The 25,960-nt window shown below is 36.9% G+C and overlaps 2 protein-coding genes across 2 annotated transcripts in view; both read left to right on the top strand.

Annotated features, from left to right (window-relative positions):
- LOC108749544 overlaps positions 1–2,767 on the top strand; it is a 155,597-nt gene extending 152,830 nt beyond the window's left edge. Inside the window, exon 14 of the mRNA XM_018488306.1 lies at positions 581–2,767. Within this exon, the coding sequence (XP_018343808.1) occupies positions 581–2,585 (2,005 nt within the window). The 3' untranslated portion in view covers positions 2,586–2,767. The remainder of the gene's footprint in view (positions 1–580) is intronic.
- Positions 2,768–13,815: 11,048 nt separating this feature from the next.
- Positions 13,816–25,960, top strand: part of LOC108749553 (neuroligin-4, Y-linked-like) — a 251,026-nt gene continuing 238,881 nt past the window's right edge. The window contains exon 1 of the mRNA XM_018488328.1: positions 13,816–13,884. The gene's annotated coding sequence lies outside the window, so the exon portion shown is untranslated. The remainder of the gene's footprint in view (positions 13,885–25,960) is intronic.

Here is a 25,960-nt window from a genome sequence, read left to right as displayed (position 1 = left end):
AAATTCTAAAGTAACGGCTGACATTGCTACCATTGCTGTAAAAATGTAACAATGTTAGCGACAGAAAAAAAGTAAAAAATGTTATCGTTACTGAAAAAAAGTGTCGGTAACGGTGTTAGAACACGTTACTTCTCAACCCTGTTAATAAGATTATCGGAACAATTATATATAATTTTTGAATAATTTTAACTCTGTAAATATTTTTATAATTACAATATAAACAAAGCCTTTCGTTATAAAAATAAGAGTCGTAACAAAGATAATTAATTGTAAAGAATTACGGCGAATGTTTAAATTATTGATGTCAAGCAATTTTTGTTGTATACTAAAGATGACCAGATAGATGGTCGAAAACGTTAAATAAATATATTATTTTTGAAATAAAGGATAATTAAGCAAAGACACCTGGCACTCTTTGTTACGACTCTTAAACTTTATAATTAATAATATAAGGTAAGTTAGTGTTGGACTTGAAGAGTCCCTTACCGTATTTATTTTCTTGATTGTGTAAAAAAATGTTTTCAAAACACTTATGAAATCGATCGGAGTTTTATCTTTTAGTTCTGTTTTGTTTGTATAGATGTTCGCCGAGGTTTTTACGTAAAACGCGGGAAACGTTACAGAAAGAGCATCAGGAGAAACTGACTAAGCAGCAGGAGGAAGAGAAGCAACGTTTAGAGGAAGAAGTGTTGAAGGAGAGGAAAGACGAACCGATTTACGACGAGAGCCCGGCGTTGGTTGTGCGCCCTGGAAAAAAATTGAAATTGCCCAAAATTTCTGTGGCTATTGACGCTACGCCAGCGACCAGAACGGAATCGATTTTGAATCAAGTGCCGATCGAGTTAACAAAGAGTATCGAATTAGCTAATGAACCAAGTCCACAGCAGCTGATGACTCCTGAAGTGGTCGTCATAGAGCATCATCATTCTAGGAGCGATCCTTTGCCGATGGAGAACGTTTTAAAGACAATGAAACCGAATTTCTCCACTCCCAGGATCTACGAGTCGGATTCCGGAAGCGCGAGCAGTCTCTACGCCAAGATCAACCCTAAACTGAAGTCTCGTTTGCCTCGTCCTGGTCCGGGGACAAATATCGAAGTGCCCTTACCTGAACAATCGAAATACGACGATCCTCACGACGAAGAGATCTACATAAAAACTGGACCAGTCTTAACGACTTTTGGTACAAGCGACGTGAATGTCACGTGTCGGGAACCGACTATGGAAAGAGAATGCATCAGTCCTGAGGAGGCCTTGAAGACAATAAAACGTCGAAATTATCCCAAAGTACTGCCAGATATCGAGAAGAGACGATCACTTCCGGCGCCCAGTAGTCTCTTTGTACCGAAACAGTACGCAAATTCGTTACAAGACTATAAGAGTGGTAATCGCGTGAACTTATTTTCGAATCTACCACCGTTACCACCTCCGAGAATATTTGGAGCCTCCAAAAGCCTAGAAAAAAATGATTTCTTCGCAGAAGAAAACGAAAGTCAAGTCGAAGGTGAGCCGATGACAACAAATCTGCATGTGGGTCCGTTACTAAAAAGGCCAGACACCGGCAGAAATAACTCCGATCCTAACATTATCGATTCTTTGGAAGGAAATAGAAACGTCCAGGCTAGCGGAAGTGTGGATGCTATTTACGCTAACCCAAAGTGCCCGCTTCACGGGAGTCAATATCCCTTTTCACCGACCTCGCAGAGTGTTGATGGCGATCTCGGCAAGTCTTCCGGGCTTTTGGACGTGGGCAACCCGAATTGGTACAAACCATGCGAATCGTCAGGCATAATGACGTCGACCACATCGGAACCGCAAATCGTGATCAGCAAGGACGAGAGAAATGCTGTTGGCGCTGTGTTGCCCACGGTAGAACCAAAGATTGTGATCACGCCAAGAGTAGTTAATCAATGTCCAGTCAATCGACAACCAAGTCCAATAGCGCGTTCTAAGGATAAGATCGAGCACGAACTAAAGACAATTGATTCAGCGCGAAACGGAGGATCATTGGAAAGTTCGAATATTTCTGGTGGTCCGATGATTTCGAGAGAGACGGAAAAGAGGGAGCCACGAATAATCATCACGGCACGGGAACCGAAGAATTGTGCCCCGGTGGGTAGTCTAAAACAACCGAAGATCATCATAAAGCCAACAGCGACTCTACCGAGGAACAGGGATCAGAGGAATATACCGAAGGTGTCAGCCATACCGTCGCCAGAACAGCAGAATTGTCAGAACAGCGAGCGAGATAGGGCTCTGGAACAAAGGGAAAAGCCGTCCCTGAGGGAGAAGCCAAAGGTTACGAGGATTCCGTCGTTTTCACGCAGGAGGGAAGAGCCTGGTATTGAAAAGCCGTCGTACATAGAGAAGACAGAAATCGCGCCGACAGTAGTGGAGGCGCCTGCCAGTAAAATCACTAACGCGCCATCGACATTCGACGCCAAGTCAGGCATACCGACGCCAACGACAACGATGATGCCGAAGAGCGAGAAGACCTCCAGCACGGACTCGTCGTCCGCCAGCAACGGGAATTCCAGTAATTCGAATACCGGTACGATCAAACGGAAGCCAGCGAACAAGAAATAATTGGCGGGAGCCAATTCGAGAGCCACGTGTTATATCCCGTTCTATTTCGCAAACGCGTAGATGGAATGCAGATGGGTCTCTACCATTCCGACCAAGTGTCGATGCAGTCCTGTTGGCGCCCAACTCTCTTCTACGAAACATTCGCAAGTGTGCGTGCATATTTGCATATAATGAAATTAACACAACAGCTGTTCTCTTTGCGTTTAAATTAATTTTTAATTGTTTAAAAATTTTTTTTTAATATCAATTCTTATTTATATTAAATCCATCAAGATTATTCTCTTTAGAATTAGTATTATTTATTACTATTCTTTATATCAAATATCTAGACGCGTTGTTAAATAACGCGTGTAAACGACATTTTAGCAATGCTGGCGCATTTTGTCCAAGTATAACTTTCTTTATTATCATTATTATATATTAATTGTATCATACTATTTTTCTATGACTAATTAGAATTATGCGACACAGACATATAGAAGGTAGACGAAATAATTTAAACACTTGTGGATATACTATTTATTTTACTACTTGCTTTATTCATAAGAGCAGCTGGCCCATCATTTATATTATACATTTTATCTTTGTTGGAATAGATTACGCAATGCTTGCGAATAGTTATCAATGGAATGAATTGTACTATTCTTTTAATAGATCTTTTAATCTTTTAATTGCTAACATAAATGATATTAAAAAAGGAAATTTGCTTCTTACTCTTTATTTATTGTTAACATCTTTTCCGGCCAATTAGACAATTGTCTAATTTAAATATTATTAATTATATTTATAGTTCTGAAATGAGAAGAGATTTTCTTTCAATATCTTTTAAGCAATTGGAGAATGTGTTCTATTAAAGAAAAATCACTTTTCAAACATGTGTGACCCTATTCTACAAGGATAGAATCTATATTATTGATTAATAGCCACTCAACTTTTTATTAATAAAACAAGTAGATAGTTTATTTCCCAGATGTTCACATTTTGCTTATCTTCTATAATTCAATTGTACATCATGTAAATATAATAATGCCGTGAATGTTTAAGACTTTAAACAGCGTGACAATATTTTTAAGATTTGAATCAGTGAAGTGAGGTACGTGTATGAAATATTAAAATTGCTTTCGAGCATTGTCGATCGTTTGAACGATTTTAAATCAGTTAAACATGATCGATTAGACGTCGTGAGTTAGATGTTAATAATTTTCAAGGCATTCGCGCTCTTTTGTACGCCTATAACTTTATACGATGAAAAATAAATGTTTTTCATACTTTTTCAACAGAAAATTCGAAATGAGAATCTATCCTATCGACAATTTATCGTGTCTTGCTCCCGTTTTCATATGCGATACACCGCACCGCGTATCCTCTCGGCGTTACATACGTTCCACAAACTTTGTTATTAAGTGAAGCAGGTCTATAAGTCGCGCAGATGCAGGGAGGTACAGCACGACAAAGTGGTTGGCGAGTTCTCACTTATATTACCGGTGGATCGAATTGATTTTCAAAGTTCGCCCGATAATGGGATTCTCCTCGTCTCTAACCGTCGCCGCACGGAAAGGAAAAGGCCATTTTCACGTTAACCCTCCTACCCTTCTGCAATCAGTCTGTCTCTCTCTCTCTCTCTCTCCTCTCTCTCTCTCTCTTGCCTCTATCTCTTTCACCCTCCTTTTCTCGTGTTTTCGTTTCATCCCGTTCTACGTCATGCGATCCGTTCGAAAGCGTTACCATGATCATAGTTCAAGGAGCGAAGAAAGGCAAGAGTTTTTGATGGGACTTTGTGAATTTTGACAAAATTGAGTTTCTAAAATGTGACATTTTAATGGCACGGCGACGATTAGAATATTTTTTAGTTAATATTCATGATATTTCGAAATAGAAACGAATAATAAAACAATTTTTCTAATTTTATCGTTAAGAAAAAAAATCTTTTGGATAGATCAACATTTTCTCTATAAATTATTTAACTGTATTACATATATTCGCTGATCTCACGGTTTGTATGTATGAGCAAAGTTCATCAGTTTAGTATCAGTTTGCCGAACTGCAAGGCACGAGTAATCTGACAGCGATAACTCGGTCATATTCTCCGGAGTTGGAGTATATGCGTCGTTAAGTTAACGTTTTGATGCCGAGGACCCTGTACCTTATGCGACAGCGTGTAACCAGTAATCATCCACCGCCCACGACGACTGGAGAAGGGCTTGTAGTCGCCATGACAGGTGCGTGGCACCGCGTGACCCATTGTCAGAATGATATACTATCAGAAGTAACGGAGGGAACAAAAGCTAGATTCTGTCTTCCAAGTCCCTCGAGGATAGATTTCCATTTCTATAGAATTACAATAATCGCGATGGCGAAATCTTCGTTTTTTTTATCTTAAACCCTTGTCATCTGAATATAAAGGAATCTGAATATAAAAATTCTGTAATGTAAAAATTATTTTTATATTAATTTTCGTCAGAAATAATCAAATTAAAACATTAATTTTATCAGTAAACAGAATGTTGTTGCTAAGCAAACGTTAAAAAAATCTTCAATCGGTACAATATTAAAAAATATCATTAAAGAACATTGTTATATGTACAAGTATGAAAATAACATTTTTCAAATAAATTAAACAAATTTAATAATTAAACAGAATTTCTGTTAAAATTTAATAAAATAAAGTTACTTCAGTAAAATGTAATCACGGTCTCTTATTATTTATAATTCGAAATAATCATTAAAATAATATTTGTAATAATAATTATAGAATAAATCAAAATTAGAATAATTCATAATGACTTAAACTGCATTTACAGTGTTATGCTACATAAGTTTGCAATCAGCCGGTCGATGAGAAGGGTAATTTCCGTATCGTGATTATCTGCGGCACGCGCATCTAATTATCACACGATAATCAACGATTAAGCACGGACCTACACGGCAACCTCATTATTATGCCTCGGACGGCGTCGGAGGTGCTGCGAATGCATAGGTACATAATTTCGTCTTCTCCGTCTAAACCAATTAATAAATTTGCACCGGCTGCCTGCTCTCTAGACAAGGTCGGTCCGTCTATTTCCACTAGTGGCCATTGTTTGCAAGACAATGCCAGCTACTTGGCAGTTAGAATACATTGTATTGCTTGAGAGGTGACCACTGAATGTGAGATGTCGGATTAATTAGATTTTGAAATGAGTACATGCTCCTAAATAACTTCCCTTTAATTACCTACAATGCACGGGGCACAACTGGGAATAATTTATTTAAAAAATCATTATATTTTTAATAATTTTTAAGTAACTTTTTAAATAATTCCTTTTTTTACAACTTATGATTAATTACGGTCTACTTCTCTCGCGTGCTCGAGCTATCTTGATTAATCCATGTTAATAGCTTTCTATTTAAAAATTGTTCAAGTCACGATGCTTTTTCGAATACGTTGTGTTATTTATGCATGCAATGCTAATTATCTTACTCTGGTTAAAAATAACATTACATATATTTCTGTAAAACTTGTTTAGTCTCAAGCTGGGTGGAAAATAAACGACAATGGTACATTCAGTGGAAATGACAGTAATCGAAGAGACCACAACTGTGCGTCCCTTGTTGTGGAAGTTTCCATTGGCGAGATTTGTTATCTCTATTGGGTTCCGAGGATTTCAATTCCAAGGATTTTAGAAGCACAGTCCAAGAACAATAACTGTACAATTTAAAAGGATTAAAGAATCACAGGATCCAAGAAATCCCCCTACGAAATAAATAAAAATTCTACAATTAAAAAGCTCCAGATTTCAGAGACTCAAAGATCTAAGATTGCAAAGGTAAAAAAGGAAAATTCAAACGTCCGAAGAGATGGTCGAGAAAATTCTTGAACGAGACACAAACGGAAGACAAATCTGAAGAAAATATCTTTAAATGGAAGCTTAATCTCACCTCGAAATAGCTCTGATTCATAAGAAAACAATTCGAATGCCTGTGATACGCCATGTCTAGTAGCTCGAATGTTAATTTATCGAGTTTTTTTATCAAATGGTTTCACGTTTTCCTTTTTCTCATTAAATGCATTTACTCATCTTCTCTTTTTACACAAATTAAAAGAGTCAGGTATCTCTTAAAATCAATGCGAAAAGATCAAAAAGATTTTGAAAAATTATCCAATATTAATTTATAGGTTTTTTTAATTTTTTGTTTATAATTTATGAATTTTACTTATTTCCAAGTTTAAAAAGTGAAATATTTGAATAGTGAAATTTTTAATAAATCGATTGTCTAGGAAGTTTTATAGAATCTTCATCGGATTATATATTGCGACTGAAAAGGGATGATGCTTTCCAGCTTAACTAACAAGGTACCAATACAGACTCAATAATTCTTTATTAAGAAAGTTTCAAAGGATAACTTCATTAATGTTTGTACCTGTTCGACAGACGCCAGAGGCGATCGAAGTTGAAAATTGTCCATCGTCGCGGCGACACTCGATAGCAACTTGCAGCAACCCAAATCCAATAAAAAAGTACATGCCCTACAATGTCGTTACGAGAGATCAATTTTTATCATATGACAGACCAAGTTTTGGCATATTACACGCGAAATAAAATTGTCAATGCACGTTAACAGCTGTTCGTAAATAAATTTCCAGAAATATCAAAATTTCTGAAACTCTTGTAATTTATATATAATTTCTAAAACATGCTTTATATTCGTGAAACATTACGTCTTATTAATCTTTCTAATACCTTTAAATTACTTAATTTATAAAACAGATCTCTTATTCCTCGAATTCTTCAATTTGAATAATTGATGCATTAATCAGCAATTTTTGTGTAGTGAAATAATATTTATGATCGAGAAAAGCAAAAACTAAGTAAACTTAGCCCAAACAAAGCTTTTTCTTGAATATTCGTTGTTTCTCATTGGGCAGTCTTTGTAGGATCCTCATTTCCATCTACGAAGTAAATTGAATCTTCTCGTCTGCACTTCTTTTCATCCTATTTTCACTTTGGCAGAAATGGGAAAGGCAGCGTGAGAAGAGTGCAATTCGACGTCACCGTTTGTTGCGAGACGTGAATGTGATTCTGCTTCTGCGTTCGCGTCTCGTTAGAGCGAAAATCTTTCGACATCGGTCGCACCGAATTATACCCAACGATCCTTTACAGCGTCGCCATCCTTGATGGCGACGTGTGACGATAAAGTTGATTGCTCGGCTACTCAACATGTAAATTGTGCATTAGCATCCTCGATCTTCGTATATTTCGCTTCAAAAGTGACTTTCAAAAACGCACATATTCGATATTCGTGATCCTTTTTATAATTATCGATTAAAATGGTATAATAATAAAAATTATGTATTATTAGATGATAAATATAAACGATTTAAAATAAGTTTATTATCTTTTCATATAATGGGGAAGAATTAACTCTTCGAGTGCCTTTTGTTATGTATCCACCACATGCGTATTGTGTAAAAATATTGCACAGAGATGAACGCAACAAAATATGTTTTTCAATCAAAATGCTAGACATTAAGAAATATAACAGTAACAAGCAGCTGTGCGTATCTTTATGAATAAAGAAGTTACAGCATATGAAGTAAAATGAAGAGACCTCAGATAATAAGAGTGGTATCTAAGGATTAAATATTTTTATATCACATCTTAAATTTCAATGCAATTATGAATTAATAGGATTAGAAACCGCGCATTCTTGGAGAAGGATTCGGATTCAAACATCTTTGAGGTATAGCTCTTTTGCATGCCAAGAACAGCGTCCTGTGGTTTAAACTATTGAAGGATCACTTATCGTAGGCCTCGCAAGCCTCCATTATTCACTGCTATCCGATTACGTGAGCTTTAGAGTTTCTCGCAGCGTATTCTGGATGTTCTCGTTAAGAACATCGACCGAGCTACGGTTTCCGGTTAACCGACCTCTTCAGACACGTCTTCAATGTCGTCGCGTCGAGCCTTGTCTCGTCGAGCAAATTGAATTTCGTTCTCAGTCATTTCCGCTGCTGAAACCTTCCGGGTGAGAGGCTGTCCACCCTTCGGTTGACAAAGAGCACGGTTTGGTCCAATGGTAGAGACATGGTGAGTCGTTTTCTTTCATGCACTCTTAGACGACATCAGCAACGTCTGCATTCTGTCTTCTGGATGCCCAACAGGGCGATTCATCTTCCGAAGGATTAGAACGGGTTGAACGCGTTTAGAATGGATTGGATCCTTAGAAACTCAAGGTTTTTGAGATCCTACAGATTCTTGGAAATCCCTTTGGACTCTCTTTCGACTATTTTCTCGTTATCTCGATAATCAAATTTTTGGATCGAAACTTTGAGGGCCATTAAAAAGTTTCTTTAGAATGTTTTCACCTTCTTTGAGACTATTCCTTTTACCTTAATGGCTCCCTGACATTTCTCAAAAGTATAATAGGTTTGTATTTATTTAAAAAGTATAATCGGGGAAAATATAATTAATTTATTACAGATACATTTTCCAACGGCGATACGTGATATCCAAAAGTCTTTATCCTTTCAAGAGTTTTGTGGTGGAATAAATTTCATTCACGCGCCAAAGAACTCGAGGACTCGGCCGTTAACGAAATTAGTAGTCCCGCCGGGAAACTTTTTCTACCGATCCCTCTGTACGCTGAAAAAGTTTCAAGCTCCCGCATGCTGCCAGCAGGATGGAATCCTCTGATATATCTCTCGTCGAATTTCGACTATGCGAGATCACAATAGAGCCCTGAAAAAGGAGCAGCGGAACACGAGTATATCACTCAGCTTGCTCCGTTTACTCCGTTTCGGTTGAATCACTCTAAACGCGTAACACTTTGAGCGTGACGAATATAAGTGTTAAATTCGGTAAGGAGAGCAACGTTCCCGTTTGGTCTGCCTGTGAAAATTAGAGAAATCTGCACGTAAATATTTACATATATTGTATAATATTCGTTAATACCATAAAAAGATTTTAATCTAAAATGATGTGTGCCAGAATTTTAATACAATTTATGATTTTTGGATTTTTCATATTTTACCGTATGCTTGCGCAATGGTCATGTTTCGCAAAATTTCGTTGGAATTTGATGATTAATTTGTACAAGATCCGAGCAATATTGGAAAAAACTATCACATACCGCATAAAAAGTTCGTTTGCACATAAAAAATATTATAATTTTGTGGTAGTTGAAAGCTTTATTATTTCTAGAATAGAAAATTATTTAACACAGATCGCGCTATATATTAGACAACTACGTCGTTGAATTTAAAAAATATCAATGTAAAAATAATTAATAATTAATAATTATGTACTAAATTAAAAAATCTTTAATAGACATACGCTTTACATTGAGATTATTGAATCATTTTATACGATTGCATTTTAAAATTGTCGAATTCTAAATCTCGAAAGATTTTTTTAATATTTGCAGATTTAAAAAATATCTAAAATAAAAAAATCTTAAAACATTGTTAAATTGTATCATTTTTATATTGCAAAATTATTCTACTTTGCCATTTACATATTTCTGCTTGATATTTAAATTTTTATATCATTTGTCAAAATTATACAATTTTTTTGTCACTTAATAATTTAGATTTTGTGAAACTTTTTTTATCTCGACACTTCGGATTATCTTATTGTTTCGTGGTGGCTGTAAATTTTCACAGCTACCAGCGTCATGTTATGAATATCGAATCGTACACACAGCGTCAACGCATCAAACCACAATATTGTAGACATCCGAAATTACAATGTCAACGTTCATAAACAACATTGTCCGCTGCAGATACACCTGAGCCTCTATGTGTCAAAAAAGTTTTTCGCTACTTGAACATTCAACTGTCGTTTAGTCCTGCAATATTTTTTAATAAACAATACTCTTTTTAGGATAATTGAATATTTCTGTACACAATAAAAAAACGTTATATTATACATTTAAGAAAACTTTTCCCTTTTCAACGTGTGAAACATCATCATATACTTTACGAATTTTCTTTAAAAAATTTATAGCTATGTATATTTTAAGTATAATATGTTTTACAAATTTATTTTATGTCTCTATTCTATGCATAATATATAAAGCAAAAAAATTAATTGAAACATGTTAATTTGTTCTAAAGATGTAAAATAACAACAAAGGCGCTTCTAAGGAAACTTGCTTTCTTACAAATACGATGGCGATTTATAATGATTTGAAATAAAAAATCTTAACTTTATTTTATTTATTAATAGTATAAGTAGGTAATACGAATCTCGATTTTTACGGAAAAATTGAAAATTGACATGGACAAGTTAACATTGCGTATTTCGTAAAAAAATCAGTTTTTATTGCCGCGAATTTTCAAAATTCGGGAATGTAAAATTGTTATCACCCAAATAGACATATATTAAAAATATATGCCAAAGTAGAAGACAATTGGTTCAATAATTTCGAAGATATCGGTTAGATGTTTTGAAAACAATTTCGAGATAAACGCTTCAAAATATCGAATATTAATAGATATTTCTAATAATTCTTATTAAACACGTTGTCGTAGAATAAACGTGCAAAATTCGAAATCAATTTTGTATAAAAAAATTCGGACAAACAATCTTGTTTTCGCGCACCAAAAAGAAATGATCTTTTAAAGAAGTTGATAAAGGACAACGAGAGAGATGTACGAGTTTGTTTATTCACCTAAAATTCATAATTTTAATTCACTTAAGGAATCAAGTCAAGAGAAAATAAAAAATTACCTTATTTCGATCATAAAAGTGAAAATGATATAATTTTCGGTTAGAAAATTTGACTGTATATTAACATTAAAAATCAAACTAAAGTCATTCTGATTTTATGTTGACTTTCGTATGTTTAGTAGATATAGATATTTATAAAATTATATTGCATTATATATTATTCTTTTACCATAATATATGTATAAGAATGCGTAATAAAAAACATGTATAAAAATTATATATATTTGTGTATTATATACATATAGTGCAATATATTATATCATTTTCATTTATCCAATACTTCAAAACTTTTCGCAATAACCTCGTTGGACTCTTATGCGGCCTCTTTTTACTCGGATACACCGGCTCGCGCTATTCACGCGTAAGATTAATTAGTTTCAAGATCTTGGCCAGAAGACGGCGTGGAATACGGTGGCAGTGTAATCGAGCAATCCAATTAGCGGTCTTGGGCGTAAAGCTCGAAAGCTCTCGAGCTCTTGTGGTTGATGCGAGTTTATTCGGCGCGTTTGGGCTCGCACGTCCTTCGAGAGGACATCGATCTACCGGGTTTCTGCCTCGTGAGAAGCGATACGTTTCTCGACAAGTCCCTAGACGGCCTTAAAGTCACTGCAAAAGGGTCCATCCGTTGGCAGAACTGAATCGATAACCGACTGTCCTTTTCTTCGCGCGTCCCCACGAGTCTGCGCGGCGCGTTTCGACGACGCTTGAGCTTTCCAGACATTCCAGCTTGCGAGGCCGGATTACGCTTTATGGCGCCTCAATTTTCCAATTTTGGAAGAACTTCTAGTGCATTTACGCTTTAATTTTATCTGGTACTCGTTATAGGATCAAGTTCTAATTCGTCGATTATAAAAAGGTTCAAGTTTCAACGCAGATAAAAAATTGTACAGTTATAAAGCAGTTTGCTCTTTTTCATTATATTTCATGCGGCTCTCGTACAAGTTAGATTACATTTATCTACAAAATAACAAAAAAATGAATATTAGAAGTTAATGTAGAGAATTAATAACGATATTAAACAATTTTACGCTGTAAAAAGATAGTGATTCCGAAAGTTGTTCCGAATACATTTTTCCAGTTAAACTTCTTCCTCTTACAAAATTAGATTCATCACCGGTTGAAGAATTAACTAGTAAAAGAATAATCGGTATACTTTTACTCTTTTCTCACATTTTCTTTGAGAAAGTTGCAACTTTTTTAAGTAGAGCTGTTTTAAGTAGAGCTTCAAGAAGATTAATTACGAATTTTTTAAATGATTCAAGAGAGGGAGGAAACTATTAAATGAAGAAAGTATCGAATAGTATTAACGTCGTAACAAACTGATCCCATGTTGAGGAAGAAAGTAAAAAGTAAAGTTTAAGCGAGCCTGGCCGCAGTGATGGTGCAGCCGTGTGGTTCTGGTATCACAAAAGGAACCCTTTTGCCGGGCTAGTGGGTTTCGCGGCATCCACAGCAACCCCGAAGTGTAATCCGTGGAATCGACCGTGGCGCGCTCGGCAGACGAGAATGGAGGCTCTGGCGTCGCGTTGCGCGAGAGCTTGCGGAGCTCACCATTCCGGTGCCGTAGTCCGTCTCGCGAACCTCGCGGCGACGTTACATACGTCGCGTCGCGTCGTGCCGGTTATCGTGCCGCCCAGCGTCGTCCGAGGGTGGCCCCCGCGTCGTCGCGGCGTCCCGTAGGGGTGTCAACGAGAGAGAGAGAGAGAGAGAGAGAGGCGCTCGCGATAATCCGGGCGTCGCGCTACGCGGCGTCGTGGCGCCGCGTTCACCGTGCGATTTGCGATTGCGGGCGGAATGCGCGCGGAAGCGTCGCCGAATGTTGCTCCTGCGAAGGTTGAAACATCCCCTCGGACTCACTTCCGGTGAACGCAGACCGGAAGATGCGGGTACGCGTTGTTCGAATATCCGGCGTTGACGTTGATCGAAGTGTGATACGGTGTCGAAGATATCGATAAAACGTGAAAAATCACGAAAAAGAGCTTTCCAATTCGACGAAGTTGAAGAAAAATGTGCGAGCGAAAATGTCGCAAAAAGCTATGTTCGGGGCGAGGAAGAGGAATGTAAAAATTACAGACTGTGAAATACATAATTAATTACGCTAATTAATGAAATTGTTGATAGACATCAAAATTGATTTTAATAGAGTAAAAAAATATCAACGAAGAGTTTAAATATTTGATGTTTCTACTGATAGGTACTGTTCCTGCGATTAACGAAACGCAATACGGTAATATATCAGCGATATAGGATCGCTATTACATTGTCTGCCCTGCCCATGAACGAGGGGAATAGATTAACTGGCGAAGAAGATGAAATGTTAGGATAAAGAAGATTCATCGCGTCGTAAACTTGTGCAGTGTATACAGTTCGGAGATTAATCAAAAGTTCGCGTGTTAATTAAGTTAATTTAACTCAACTTTCGGCTATCGTCTTACACGTTGTCAATCATTCGTAAAAGGAGAGAGAGTCTGCATTTGTGTGTTTGTGCATTTGTAGTGGTTGTTGGAAAAATGTGTCGAATTTGTGCGTGAAAGAGTCTTTTCTATTTTGATTCCATCGGTTTCAAGGAGTGTCCTTATTTCCAAATGGTGAGTTTCAATAATAACAACTATTATCAATTTTTTCCATACATTTGTTGCTACTATTTATATTTTTTGTAACATATTATCTCTGTAACCAGAAAATCGCAATATATTTTCGAAATACATATTTAATTATCTTTTTAGGACATTATTAATATTTATTCGGTATAATATAACGAGAAAAACATAATGTTAATTGATATGTATATCAGGTGAAAATAAGAATATCATATTTATTAAAACATTAATTATAAAAATCATTAAAATGTAAATAATCATGTATATTTTATTTCGGATTATATAAAATGCAACGCTTATTCATATTTTCCAAATTTCATATTAACAAATTTCTTAACTGAATTAAAATATACATTTTTCAGCACACGATTTTAATGATTTATCGATATAAAGAAGTATTTTTCATTAAGGAATCGAAGCTATCTAATATCTATTTCACTCGCGTAATATGAATATATAAATAACTTTAATCGAAGGCATATTAATAGTATCCCAGTATTATGTGTGAAATATTAATGTACATTTATCGAACAGTTTCGAAGAGGTACCAGTGCCTCTAATAAATGTTAAAATAATTTTAATATTTATACTGTTAAATCACACGTTGCAAACATCGTTCCGTGCTCATTTTTCATGAATTCAATAAAAAACACTGTCCATTTGTTGGACGATGGAACCGTTCAATAAGTTAAAATTAACGAGAGAAGATTTGCGCGGTTCTGTGTTGAATTGGCAGCGCGGCGGGGGTTAAACGGGACCTCATCGTTTCGATCTTCCACATCGCGCGGAAACATGGCGGGCGTTCTCGCTCAACAGTGAAATTCCTGTTTTTCCAACGGTAACCCGCCGCGGGGGTTTCCGCGTTTAAATATTCCCGAAGTATGCAAATGCTGTAAATTCGCTGGAAAATATACTCGGAGAGCTCGAGCGTAGTCGAGCTATCGAATCGTTATAGATATCGCGCCGCACGCACGCACGCGAAAATGTATTAACCCTGTGGCCCGCCGATAATTTGCATAAACGGCCGACGGAATTTACGTGCGGCCGCCATGTCGCGATCCACCCGCGCGCGCCGACTTCAAAGCGGATTACAAGTTTCTGACGATTTACGTGCTCATTATGCCTTTGTGAGCTCTCGTGGTTAGTGCCGAAGCGCACTGCCGAGAAGTTTCAGACACTTCTGGAATAAACTCTCCAATGCGATATATCTTTGGCTTCGGCGGTTACACGAAGCACGTAATGTTGTTCAACCCTTAAGCGCGTAGCTTAGCATATATACAATCTTTCAAGCACATAAACATAATTACGTGTCTGCAGGCTTGCAATTACATTTTCGAAGATAATTAACTAAGGGAGGTAGTTACACTTGGCTTTTTTTTCTCGTTATCTGAACTTTTTACGTAAAAGGTCACTCGAGTATTTTTAATTAAAATCTAATTAAAATCACTATATTATTACCAACGTATTGCATGTTATTGATTGTTTTCCGATTTATTTGTAATCGGAGGACATTGCAGATATGAATTTCATATTTTAATCACAATTTTCGAAAAAAATATAGAAACCGAAGAAATATATTAAACATGTTAAGTAGCTTATCATAATTGTACTTCTAAGAAATAAAGAGTTTAGCTAACGTAACGTTATTTTATCGCAGGTTTTCAATGAAATTATAATACATATTTAAGTATTGCTCTAATTCAGCATAGTTATTAAAAAGAAAGAAAGATACGTTAGATACAAATTCACATGTTTCTATTTACCGGGGTGTAAAAATATATATTCCAGACGGCTTCTTGGGTTAAAGATAATTTCGACGACATACATTGACGACTGAAGTTTCACTTAACGGAAGACTGCGACTTCTGCCTCATTTTTGTTGGTGCGCTGGACAAATTTTCGCGGTTCTACAAGCAAGACGACATTGTTCTCGAATGGAACACGTCTTCGAAAGGGACCCGCGTTCAATCTCATATTCCATATTTTCTTTCGACAATACGCCTCCTGTATTTCTACCGTGTTGGAAAAATAATCCCTCCGCCCCGGCCTGGCGTCGGTGCGAAGAGAGCAACCGGAATGCAAATGTGTTCTATTGATAAATGCAGGCGGCTAACAAACGCACGACGCATACCCGCGCGATTTCGATTGAATGAAATTTGTTCTGCTTACGTACATAAGACGCCTGATTTATCTTTCCCGACGCAACGGCGAAACGCGGATTACGTGCCTCGCATGTGTACACTCCGTGTTCCCTCTTCAAGAAATATATGGCGAGATTCGACGGACGAGGTAATGCGCAATCGCTTCTCCTATCATCGCGCGAAATCATTTATCAACATCTTAATATTCATAGCGTAATGTATGAAAATGGCAGCGCGACATAAGATTATTAATGGAAGTACAAAGCGCTGAGCATGTGCGGGATTTAATTAACGATATAAATAAGCGCAGGTAATGAAGTAACGGAGAGAAAAAAAATGATTTTTCCTCAAGTATTTAAAAATTTAACTACTCTCTCTCTCTCTCTCTCTAGATATAAATCTGAAAATAATTTCGTTGAACGAACGATCAGAATAATTTCGTAGAAATCTCAAGCATGAGGAGCATGCTGCAAAAAGTTTTGACATTCTAGCAACCAGTTCGAGCTATACAATTATTTTCAGATCTACATACGTCAGTACTAAAGTTTGAAATGGGGTAAACCTGGTAAAATTGTCCTTCTTCCCACGTACATATGTATATACGTGTATAATAATAATACGATCGTAGCAATTCGTGAAAAATAATGATAAGTTTACATTAACCTTCCATCTGTACGATTCATAGGATTATTGCATGTACTCGTGTGGAACGTTTAACATTCCAACTCTCTTTCTTTCTTCCTTACACACAGATTAACTATCGTTACTAAAACTAAGGGAAATTCTTGGACTTTCACCGCACGTACCTGCTCGTAAGATTACTTCGGGTAGTTGGAAACTTATTTCACGCTGTAAATGGTCTCGCTCATGCACACGGAGTATGTCCGCATAGTAAGTCTTCGGCAATGCGATATCCGAGATTGAGAGGCTGATTCACGGCGCGGGTAGTGAATAGGGCATTCGCGCTCGATGGCAAGGCGAAAGCCGCAAGTTTTGATGAAATGCATTCTGCGCGCCGCAGCGACTGTGTGTAAGAAGGCTTTCGGTAGGCGTGCGTAAGTAACGCCGTTCTGGTTAGACGTACGCGAGGCGTACACACGAGAGATTGAGACAGCGCGAACGGGAGAATTCATCCCTCCGTCCGGGTTCCTCTTCTTGGCTCGGCTCTACTTCGACTTCATCTCCCGGCTTGTCCCCGTTTCGCGCCATAATCAGAGTTCACCCAACTTCGCTCTTTCTTCGCTTCTGCCGCAGTCCCCTCTCCCCCTTCAACTCTAGACGTATTACTCTTTCTTTCCCTCCCTTCTCAAAGTTTCTTTCCAGCGCGAATGGAATCCTGTCGGTTCCAAAATCAAAGGTTCGAAAAAACCGAGGTTCTAAAATTGAAATATAAGGGCTTTTTTTTTTTTTATACAGGGAGTGTAACGATCCATGAATTGAGAATTTCGTGAAATTACAACAATGCGTTGAAGAATTCGAATAACTGTAGTTGAGATATTTCCAGATAAAGAGCGGGTTGACAGGAAACGTAAGTAATATTAAATATTATGCTAAGAAATTGCTGAAATATTTGGAATCGTCGATATTGTTGATCTTTACTTTCCATTGCCATAATTATTTGAATTTTTGTAAGCTTTTGGAATATTTCAAAACGAAATTTAAACTTTCGTGACATATTTTTTAACGTCGGATTTCAAATTCTTTCATTCTCTCATCCTTAGATTGAACAATTTTACAGGAAGCTTCTTAAATCTTACAATTAAATTCTCGGCACAAACCGTTGATCTTAAATATATAGATTCTTTTTACGTCTTAAGTCTTTGAGATCTTGGATTCTTCAAATGAAGATTAAGGCTATCGCTTGGGTTTAAGAAGTTTTAAAATTAAAAAAATTTCCTTATTAAATCTTTATGTTTTAAGATTCTTGTAATTTGAGTCCTTGATACCTGTCTAATCTTTTAATGGTTACATTAGAGATTACGTTGTCCATTAATCTGCAACACTTCAGAATCTTTTTCGATTACATACTTTACCCTTTATTTATCTTCTTACGTTTTGTTCTTCAATTTTTCTCCGACTTTTTAAATACTTATTACCTTAAGTTTTAATTGTATCAATCGGAAATAATTCTCTCCCTTGCGACAATCTGACAGGGATTATTTTGCGAGTTCCAATTATTGTAATAGAAAGAAATCGACAAATAGACGAAGAGCCATAAATATAAAGAAATCATTTCTCACTTACTGAGTGGATCATCGAGTAACTATGCAGTGCCTTTCGTAACGAGGAAAATGTTTATTAATACAGCTACTACTCGCGATATTAATTGGATGACAAAAGTTTATTAGCGTCTGTGTATTTGTAGCGTAATCGCTCACCGCACCATGTCGACGCGTTATATTCCGTCGAAAATTGCGAACGGAGAATCCTGCGGACGCGTGGAACTCGGCCAAATGCGATGTGCACACTATGACGCGTTATATCTCACACGCGAGCACGAGTGAAAAATGTCTCACTTTACATCGTAGTTTTGGTATCACCATTTAAGTAACATATCGCGGTAACTTCGCCCACCGTCGAGCGAACGAATTTTGGCCCCCACGATGGGTCGATAATCCTTTACAGCGTATTTCATTACGACATCAACCTGATGATGATTACGATGCATTTCCGGAATCATTAGCAGCTTTGACTTCGAATCTCTTATTTTCAAAATTAAACAAGATCATGGATTGTTTTTTTTCGTTGTTTCGAGTCTTCGACTTAACATTATTAAGAATACAAGAGCCGCAGTGCTGGAATTATTTATTCTCCCGAAAGCAATGTAAAATCTCGTTTCCTGTTCATTTGTAAGTGAACGACAGGAATGGTTGTTGTTCGTGATGTAATTTGATTCCCGCTGCGTTTCGAGAGAGACCAGTTCGATCCTGGTTCACGTGAGTGTCCTAATACCCCGGGATATTAGGATCTTAGAACACAATCAATGGTGAGAGCCATTCTATATAGCCAAAACAGTTAACTCGGTCGCTTCTCTTTCCTCCAGAGAGGTAAGCGAATCTTTCATAGATATTTATTGGATAGAACCAGTTGTGCGTAAATTTAAAATATGATATTTATAGAGACTCAGTTATTTGTCTCGTGATAGAAGTCGAAGTGTTGCTCCAGACGTGAATGCTTCGCGGTTCTTCGATTGAGTGACTTCCTTCGCTTCTTGGGAGGTTTTCTAGGGACGAGCGACGTTGATTTATAGAAAAAGTTGGTGCGCGCGCATAGAATCTTGTTTCGGTAGCGTTACGGCGTTGTAAGTTCTCCTTGGAAATCGTAAGAGTTTGGGGCGCTCGATCTTGCGATGATCTGCTCTGGAAAAGTTCGCCGGTGAATCAAGATACGCTAAGTTTTTATTTACCAGCGTAAACGTGCCCATAATTTTGCCATTCTTCGCGCCCGTATTGCACTTTGCAAAAGTGTAATAAGTTTGGATATTGTCATAATACTCTTTCTAGTTGTTGTGCTAGAATCTGTACAACGGCATCTTTAAATCATCAACCGCTTACCATCAAGATTACTAAAGTATTTTAATAACTAATAAAATGGATCAGTAAATGTGATAAAAATAAAAGAAAGAATTTTGCACTCAGTTAAAGTGGATGTCTTGATGTTTGTATCTTTTAAAAACGCAGCTTTCTAACGCAGAAACTTAAAGAAGACCTTGAAAAATCTCTTCCTAAAAGCTTTCGAGGTGGATAAATTCGATTCTGACCTCGAAATTCTAAAATTCAAATTTCAAGAAACGATCAGATTATCGTGAAACTACTTTTAGGAGATTTTTTGGTATCGTCGAGTTTGAATGTAGCTCGAAAATATCGAATTTTTCGAATTTCAAAAGAGTGATCTCTAATGAAGGAGGATCTAGTATCACAGAGCTCATAATCAGAATTTGAAAGTCAGTTTGAAAATTAATACTAACATTGATGAGCTTGATGCACTGAAAAAACTTCATGTTAGTTCGCGATAGAAAATTCCTTAAAACTGAATTTTATTGGATTATTTTCTTGAAATTCTCTTTGTCATACTGGATCAATTTTTTTGAATTTTTTTTATTTTTCCGATACAAATAAAACGTCAAGTTACCCTATAGATCAAGTTTCATGAAAATCGAGCAAACAGTTTACACAAAATCAAAGGGTGTGATCCCAATGTGTTGTAGAGTTATCGATCCACAAAGAGTTAATAACGTGTAAATTCTGTGTAAATTTTTAAAAGTGATTCTCAATTTTAAACAATCAACTTTAGGCACTCAATATATACAGTAAGAGAGAATAAAATTATGGTCTTATAATAAGGTTAAAGGGTGGAAATAAGAGAACTATTCGAATCACCCGATAAAAATTCTCATCTCCTTCCCTATTTTCTAGAAACGTCGTTAAAACACATATATGGACCTATATTAGAACAAATATTCCTCGTCCTTGTCTTTTTTTCTTTGGTTCTGTTCTTTCTCTTTTCCGAGATCACCTCGACAACCGCTGTGTCTGTACATAAGTATAAAGTGCGCGTACGTGGTAACAGGGATCACTAATACCTCCATGAAGATTTATCGCGTCGTGCCAGACCAGAGCTGTTACGTAAGGTTAAGCTCTCGGAGTCGGAGCGTCAGAATCGAGCTTGGCCGCCGATCTCTCGGCAGTCCTCGCAATCGTGTAAATCCCAATGAAGCGGAAGCTACTCGCGATTCTGCGAGAATTCCCAAGATCCACTGCATTTGCGTACGGAACTGTATGCGCTTGCCTTTTAAATCCGTTGTTGGTTTATGACTTCGTCATCGCGCGTCCCGTTTACGACTGTAAATCCGGGCTTTATCCACGTCGGGCTCATATCGCGTTCAAATCGCGGTTAATACTCACACCACCGATTTGTGATTTACGAGATCGGGGCAAGCACGCGATACCGTTTTTAATGAATAACCATGGAATTACGATCGAATCAATTTCTATGGAGCGCATTCGTTACAATCGTAATATTGAGCGAATTTTTATTTTTCGGTCGTGCTTCAATTTTTCCCCAGAGATCGAGCGATGCGAGCTTTGACGCTTCGTATCCAGATTTTCCAGATTATTCGGAAGAATTTAAAAATATGAATGATCGACAAGGGTCATTTAAAAATATTTATGATGTGGAATACTTATAAGGTAATATTTGACACAATAATAAAATTCAAATAGCTAAATTCAAGAATATATTAAAATTCTCACGAAACTCTCTATTAATTCCAATTACACAACACGATCTGAAAATGATGAATTATATGAGTAGGTACAAATATGTTATTTTCAATAATTTAATAAATATTATATTGTTATTTTTTAAATCCTTAGATTATGAAGTAAAAATTTGAAAATTATATAAAGCTTTTCCTTATTTAATCCTCCATCTGCAATCATTTTGGCACAAACGAAATTTCACTCTCAAATTTCTTCGAAATAAAGAAAAAGGTGAAGTAAGGGATTTCCTCTCCTAAAACCCGTCTTGTTAAAAACCTTTTTGGCTGTGTAATACAACATAATAAAGATGTTGGTAATTCTAAATTTTTCCACATTTTTCAAAGTCCATAACAATAAAGAAAATTTGCGTTGGACGGAGAGAAAATGCGATAATGGATGGAGAATTGAGAAATGTTTGATATTTATCGTAAAAGCTAAAACTTGGTTAGAGTAAAAACTGTGGAAATTCCAAGAGAATAGATAGCAGGTAGAAGTCAAAGATGGCGGAAAATTGAGAAACGTATAGGTTCTAACTAAGTATGTGCTTGACAACTACAGTACGCAAATATTCAAATTTGATTTGAAACTTATGCAATAACGCGAGGTAGTTGAGAACGGTCCACAACATCTGAAGTTCAATTTTATGAAACTGACTCGTGGTTCATTCAAACTCCGCGCTTTCAGTTTCAAGAGCGATCCATCGTAGTCTATATTGGTATATATATGGTCGATTTCATATCTGGGAATCCCATACAGGAGTGGGTAACTCCCTCCCCGTTTTCTCGCGAGTCGCGAATATATTGGAGGGGGAGACAGAGAGAGAGAGAGAGAGAGAGAGATGGGATGAGGGATGGAAAGAGGGCAGGAAAGGGCTCCGAGCGGCAAAGCGAGAAAATCGAGTGGATACATACGTTAAGCTAGATTACGTGTCCAGCGGCTAGATTGCGGCGGGTTGTATCTGCTGGATTTATTAAGCAGCGCCATATGTATCCAGTAACGTGACGGCGTCATCCTGAAGGCCAAAGAATTACAATTTCCAATGGCAGATCATTGGCACGCCGCGCCGCGCGGAGCAAGCTGTCTCACGAAAAATGTTACTCTCATTTCAACGTCACGAGATGTTTATGTACGATTTAATATGCCGCTCTGTGTACGTAAAACGCGCTTTTTGCCGAAGTAACTCAAACAAGGTTGATTGCGAATGCAAATATTTTACGAGTTTTCGAAAACAGACGCTGCTTTAATTATGGATTTGAATTTCCAGCTGCCAGCGAAATTTCATTTAATATTCTTGGCTGAATGTATTTAGAATGGCGCCGTACCACCAAATTTCTCAACTCTACGTACCTGTATCTTATTCAGATATATTTCATTACATTTCGTTATATTTTCCAAATAATTTATATTTGAAACTTCCAGCCATAGATATTTCATTGAAAATCGAAAAGGACTGTACAACGCAGATGAGAACATCGAATTAAAAATTCACTGATGAAGTGTGCAAATTCCTTAACGAATAGAAACCAGGTGGAGTACGGGATTTTGAACAGCATGTACTGCGGAATAAACGATTCATGCAAATCTAAGCTGTACGTGGTGGCGAGTGCGCGAGTTTCCGTGCTAATTCGAAAGTATTTAAAACACGGCAAACCGCAAAGAGCGGAGGTAGCCGTATCGTTGCAAGCTTGGTTGAACGGAAAGAATTCCCACCATGTAAATTTCCAAACTATTTCCGCAATTCGCTCTTATTAAAGCACTTTGTGAACGGTCCTCGAGTGACTGAGCGGCACTGTGTTGATCGTTACATGGAATTTTTTCCGATAATTATAATATCGGAATATTACTTTTCGAGATAAAATTAATATATTATCCTTCATTAATCTCTGATCATCCAGATTATTAAATATTACAAAAATAAATATTAAATCGAGAAAAGAAGACTGTTTCCCGTTACAGATTGGCTTGTTTGCTTGTATACCTTTAATGTGTTTTAAATAATCGAGTAACAAATCCTTTTCCGGATTAAATGTTCTTGATTTCAACATTTACATTATATAAAATGTATTGTGTACGTAATTCATTCTTTTATCGATTTCAAGACTTGTTTCACAATTTATTTCAAGCTTTCCTCTTTTTGCTGAACATGCTCTCTGTGATTTGCACTATTAGCAATCCTTCTTTTTTATCTTTTCACCCGTCGTATTCCGAAGTCTCGTTGCCGATACGTTCCGATTTTTCGCCATCGGTGACAGCTGCCAGGGCGTTATCGAACTCTCGAAACACAGGCGGGAGTCGATAATGCACGAGTTGGTTGCAATGAAAACCGCAATAGCCAGGAGCGGGCGCGAACCTGTTTCACATTTTATCGCCCACCGAAACTGATGTCGAGTTGTACAAGCAGATAAATGCTTCGACCAAAAATCTGAAAGCTATCGCAAAATTATTAGCTTAGCTCAGATTTAAGGTTTATACCGTTTTGAAAAATGTCCTAAAATTCGATTCAATTCGAGCCAAGTCACTATTTTGACGGTAGCGAACAATTTAGTCACATCTGACTTCTAGTTCGTTAATTCTCTGTCTACAATTTGGATCTTTCTTGGTGTAAACGAAATTTCACTTTCAAATCAAGGAGTCTCCTGTTGAAATATCTTGTTAAACTACTTGATAATAAAATGGAGATGTTGGAAGATAATCCCGAACCTTCCACCGTTTGTTCGAAGCCTAGAATGGTAAAAAAAAATTGAACTGAAGAAAAAGGACCTAAATTGCAGACGGAGGGAGGAAAAATATGATTGCAGACGGAGCGTTTTAACTTGGTAGATTAAATTCTGACTAATTGAAGCTCTCGTGAAATACATTTGAAACTTTTTCATTTACGATACATCTTTCTTCCTTTTACACACAGCCTTGTACATACATCCATTCGTTAATTGGCTGCTGGCATTGTTCAGATTTCAATTCGATGCGCATGAAATCACTGGCTCTGAATCTCCATCGACGCGTCTTATTGAGAGGGAGAACACAAAGCAAACTGTATAGCGATACGCGAATTTCACACGGCTATGTTCTATTAGCCGCCACGTTATTCGCTGCAATCGCTTGAAACGGTACAATTTAACATCACGTTACACACCATGGGCAGCCCACCATCGGGCTTTACATAGGGGTTTTGTGTTAGAATTATCTGCCCGGAAGCACGTAGCACACAACCGGCGGTTAGTCGGTTGCCGCCGCTTCTTGCATCGCCATACCTAAAGCGTGTTCAATGCAAGTGCGGTTAAACGCATTCGCTGAATTCTTTTCTAATTATTCCGCTCCAAAATCCCCGATTGCTTGGAATTCTTTCGGATTTTGAGGAGGAATTCTAGATTCTGGAAATATTTGAGATATTGGAGAATTTTAACCAATTAATGAGTTTCGATGTGGTGCTATTTTCACAGTCTCGGCGGTCTAGTTGATACTTTCTCAAAAGCAGGGCTTTTAAACAAAATTTTAATTTGACTTTTAATTTAATTTAATTTAGAATCGAATGACAAAAATTAAGTGTATAGGGGAAACGCTTTACATATATTATTAAATACATAGTATATATCATATTATTGAATTTTACACTATATCGGAATGTAAAATTCAATTTCTCTTATCTCATTCCCCGCCGGACTTGCGATCTAATCTTATTCCGCGTTATCAGTAAAGCGTGCCCCTGCCCATAGGCAGATAGGCAACCCGACTTACTGATCTGTAGGTATCGGAAGCACCCTGTACACACACACACACACACATATATATATATATCAATCAAATTTCTTGAATAATTGAACACTTTGTAATTTAGAAACTTTGAGAACACATGCACACGTTTACTTTGGAATTTTGCAACTTAAAACTTTCTCAGCTATTTCGAACTTAAATTCAAACTGTAATGTTAGAAACTCTTTTCAATATCGAACCTAATCAATTTTGACAAGCAAATTCATGACTATTCCTGATTCTCCAATTTCTGGCTGTCTCGATTTTACGATTGCAATCTTCAAAACGAGCTACAACACGATGATGACTTCTGAAATGTGTTCTTTACCATCGATTTATCCTTGTCGCATAGGGTCGCTTCTCTTAACGCACGGATCACGAAATGTCTATTGCATATATGTACAGTAATGCTCAAGAGATACTCAACGTACCTATGTATGTGCGTCGTGACATACCGAGGGCGCAGATGTCATATCAGAACATTAGCATCGGCCTGAGGATGCCTGATGATTTTCGACATCACGGAAACATTCGCTACGTTATCTTCTGATGCTACAGGATCTTAATATGTGATAAAAGTCGAGACAATTTTAAGAAACCATAATGTGATATCGCAGAAAATTCAGCAGACTTATCGAATCGCTTTTATTTTACTTAAGAAGCATACTGAAGCATATTGAAGAAAACGATGTGAAATAAGAAGGGAAACTGAGAATTGCCACGGTAGATTTTACGTAGATTTTACATAAAGAAAAAGTGATAATTTCGATTACATAAAAAATTCTATGATAATTAACACTCTTGCAAAAAGTTTTTAATTTTCAGATAATCCTTATTGAAATCGTAGAATAATTGCCGTCATACACGATTGATTATTTTTGTTGACATTTAATGTTTATTTATTTACGAGGA

This window comes from Trachymyrmex septentrionalis, unplaced genomic scaffold, assembly GCF_001594115.1.
Source record: "Trachymyrmex septentrionalis isolate Tsep2-gDNA-1 unplaced genomic scaffold, Tsep1.0 scaffold3, whole genome shotgun sequence".
In the NCBI taxonomy this organism is placed as follows: Eukaryota; Metazoa; Arthropoda; class Insecta; order Hymenoptera; family Formicidae; genus Trachymyrmex; species Trachymyrmex septentrionalis.
Note: the sequence above shows the minus strand (reverse complement) of the source record. Positions and strands in the feature narration are given on the sequence as shown.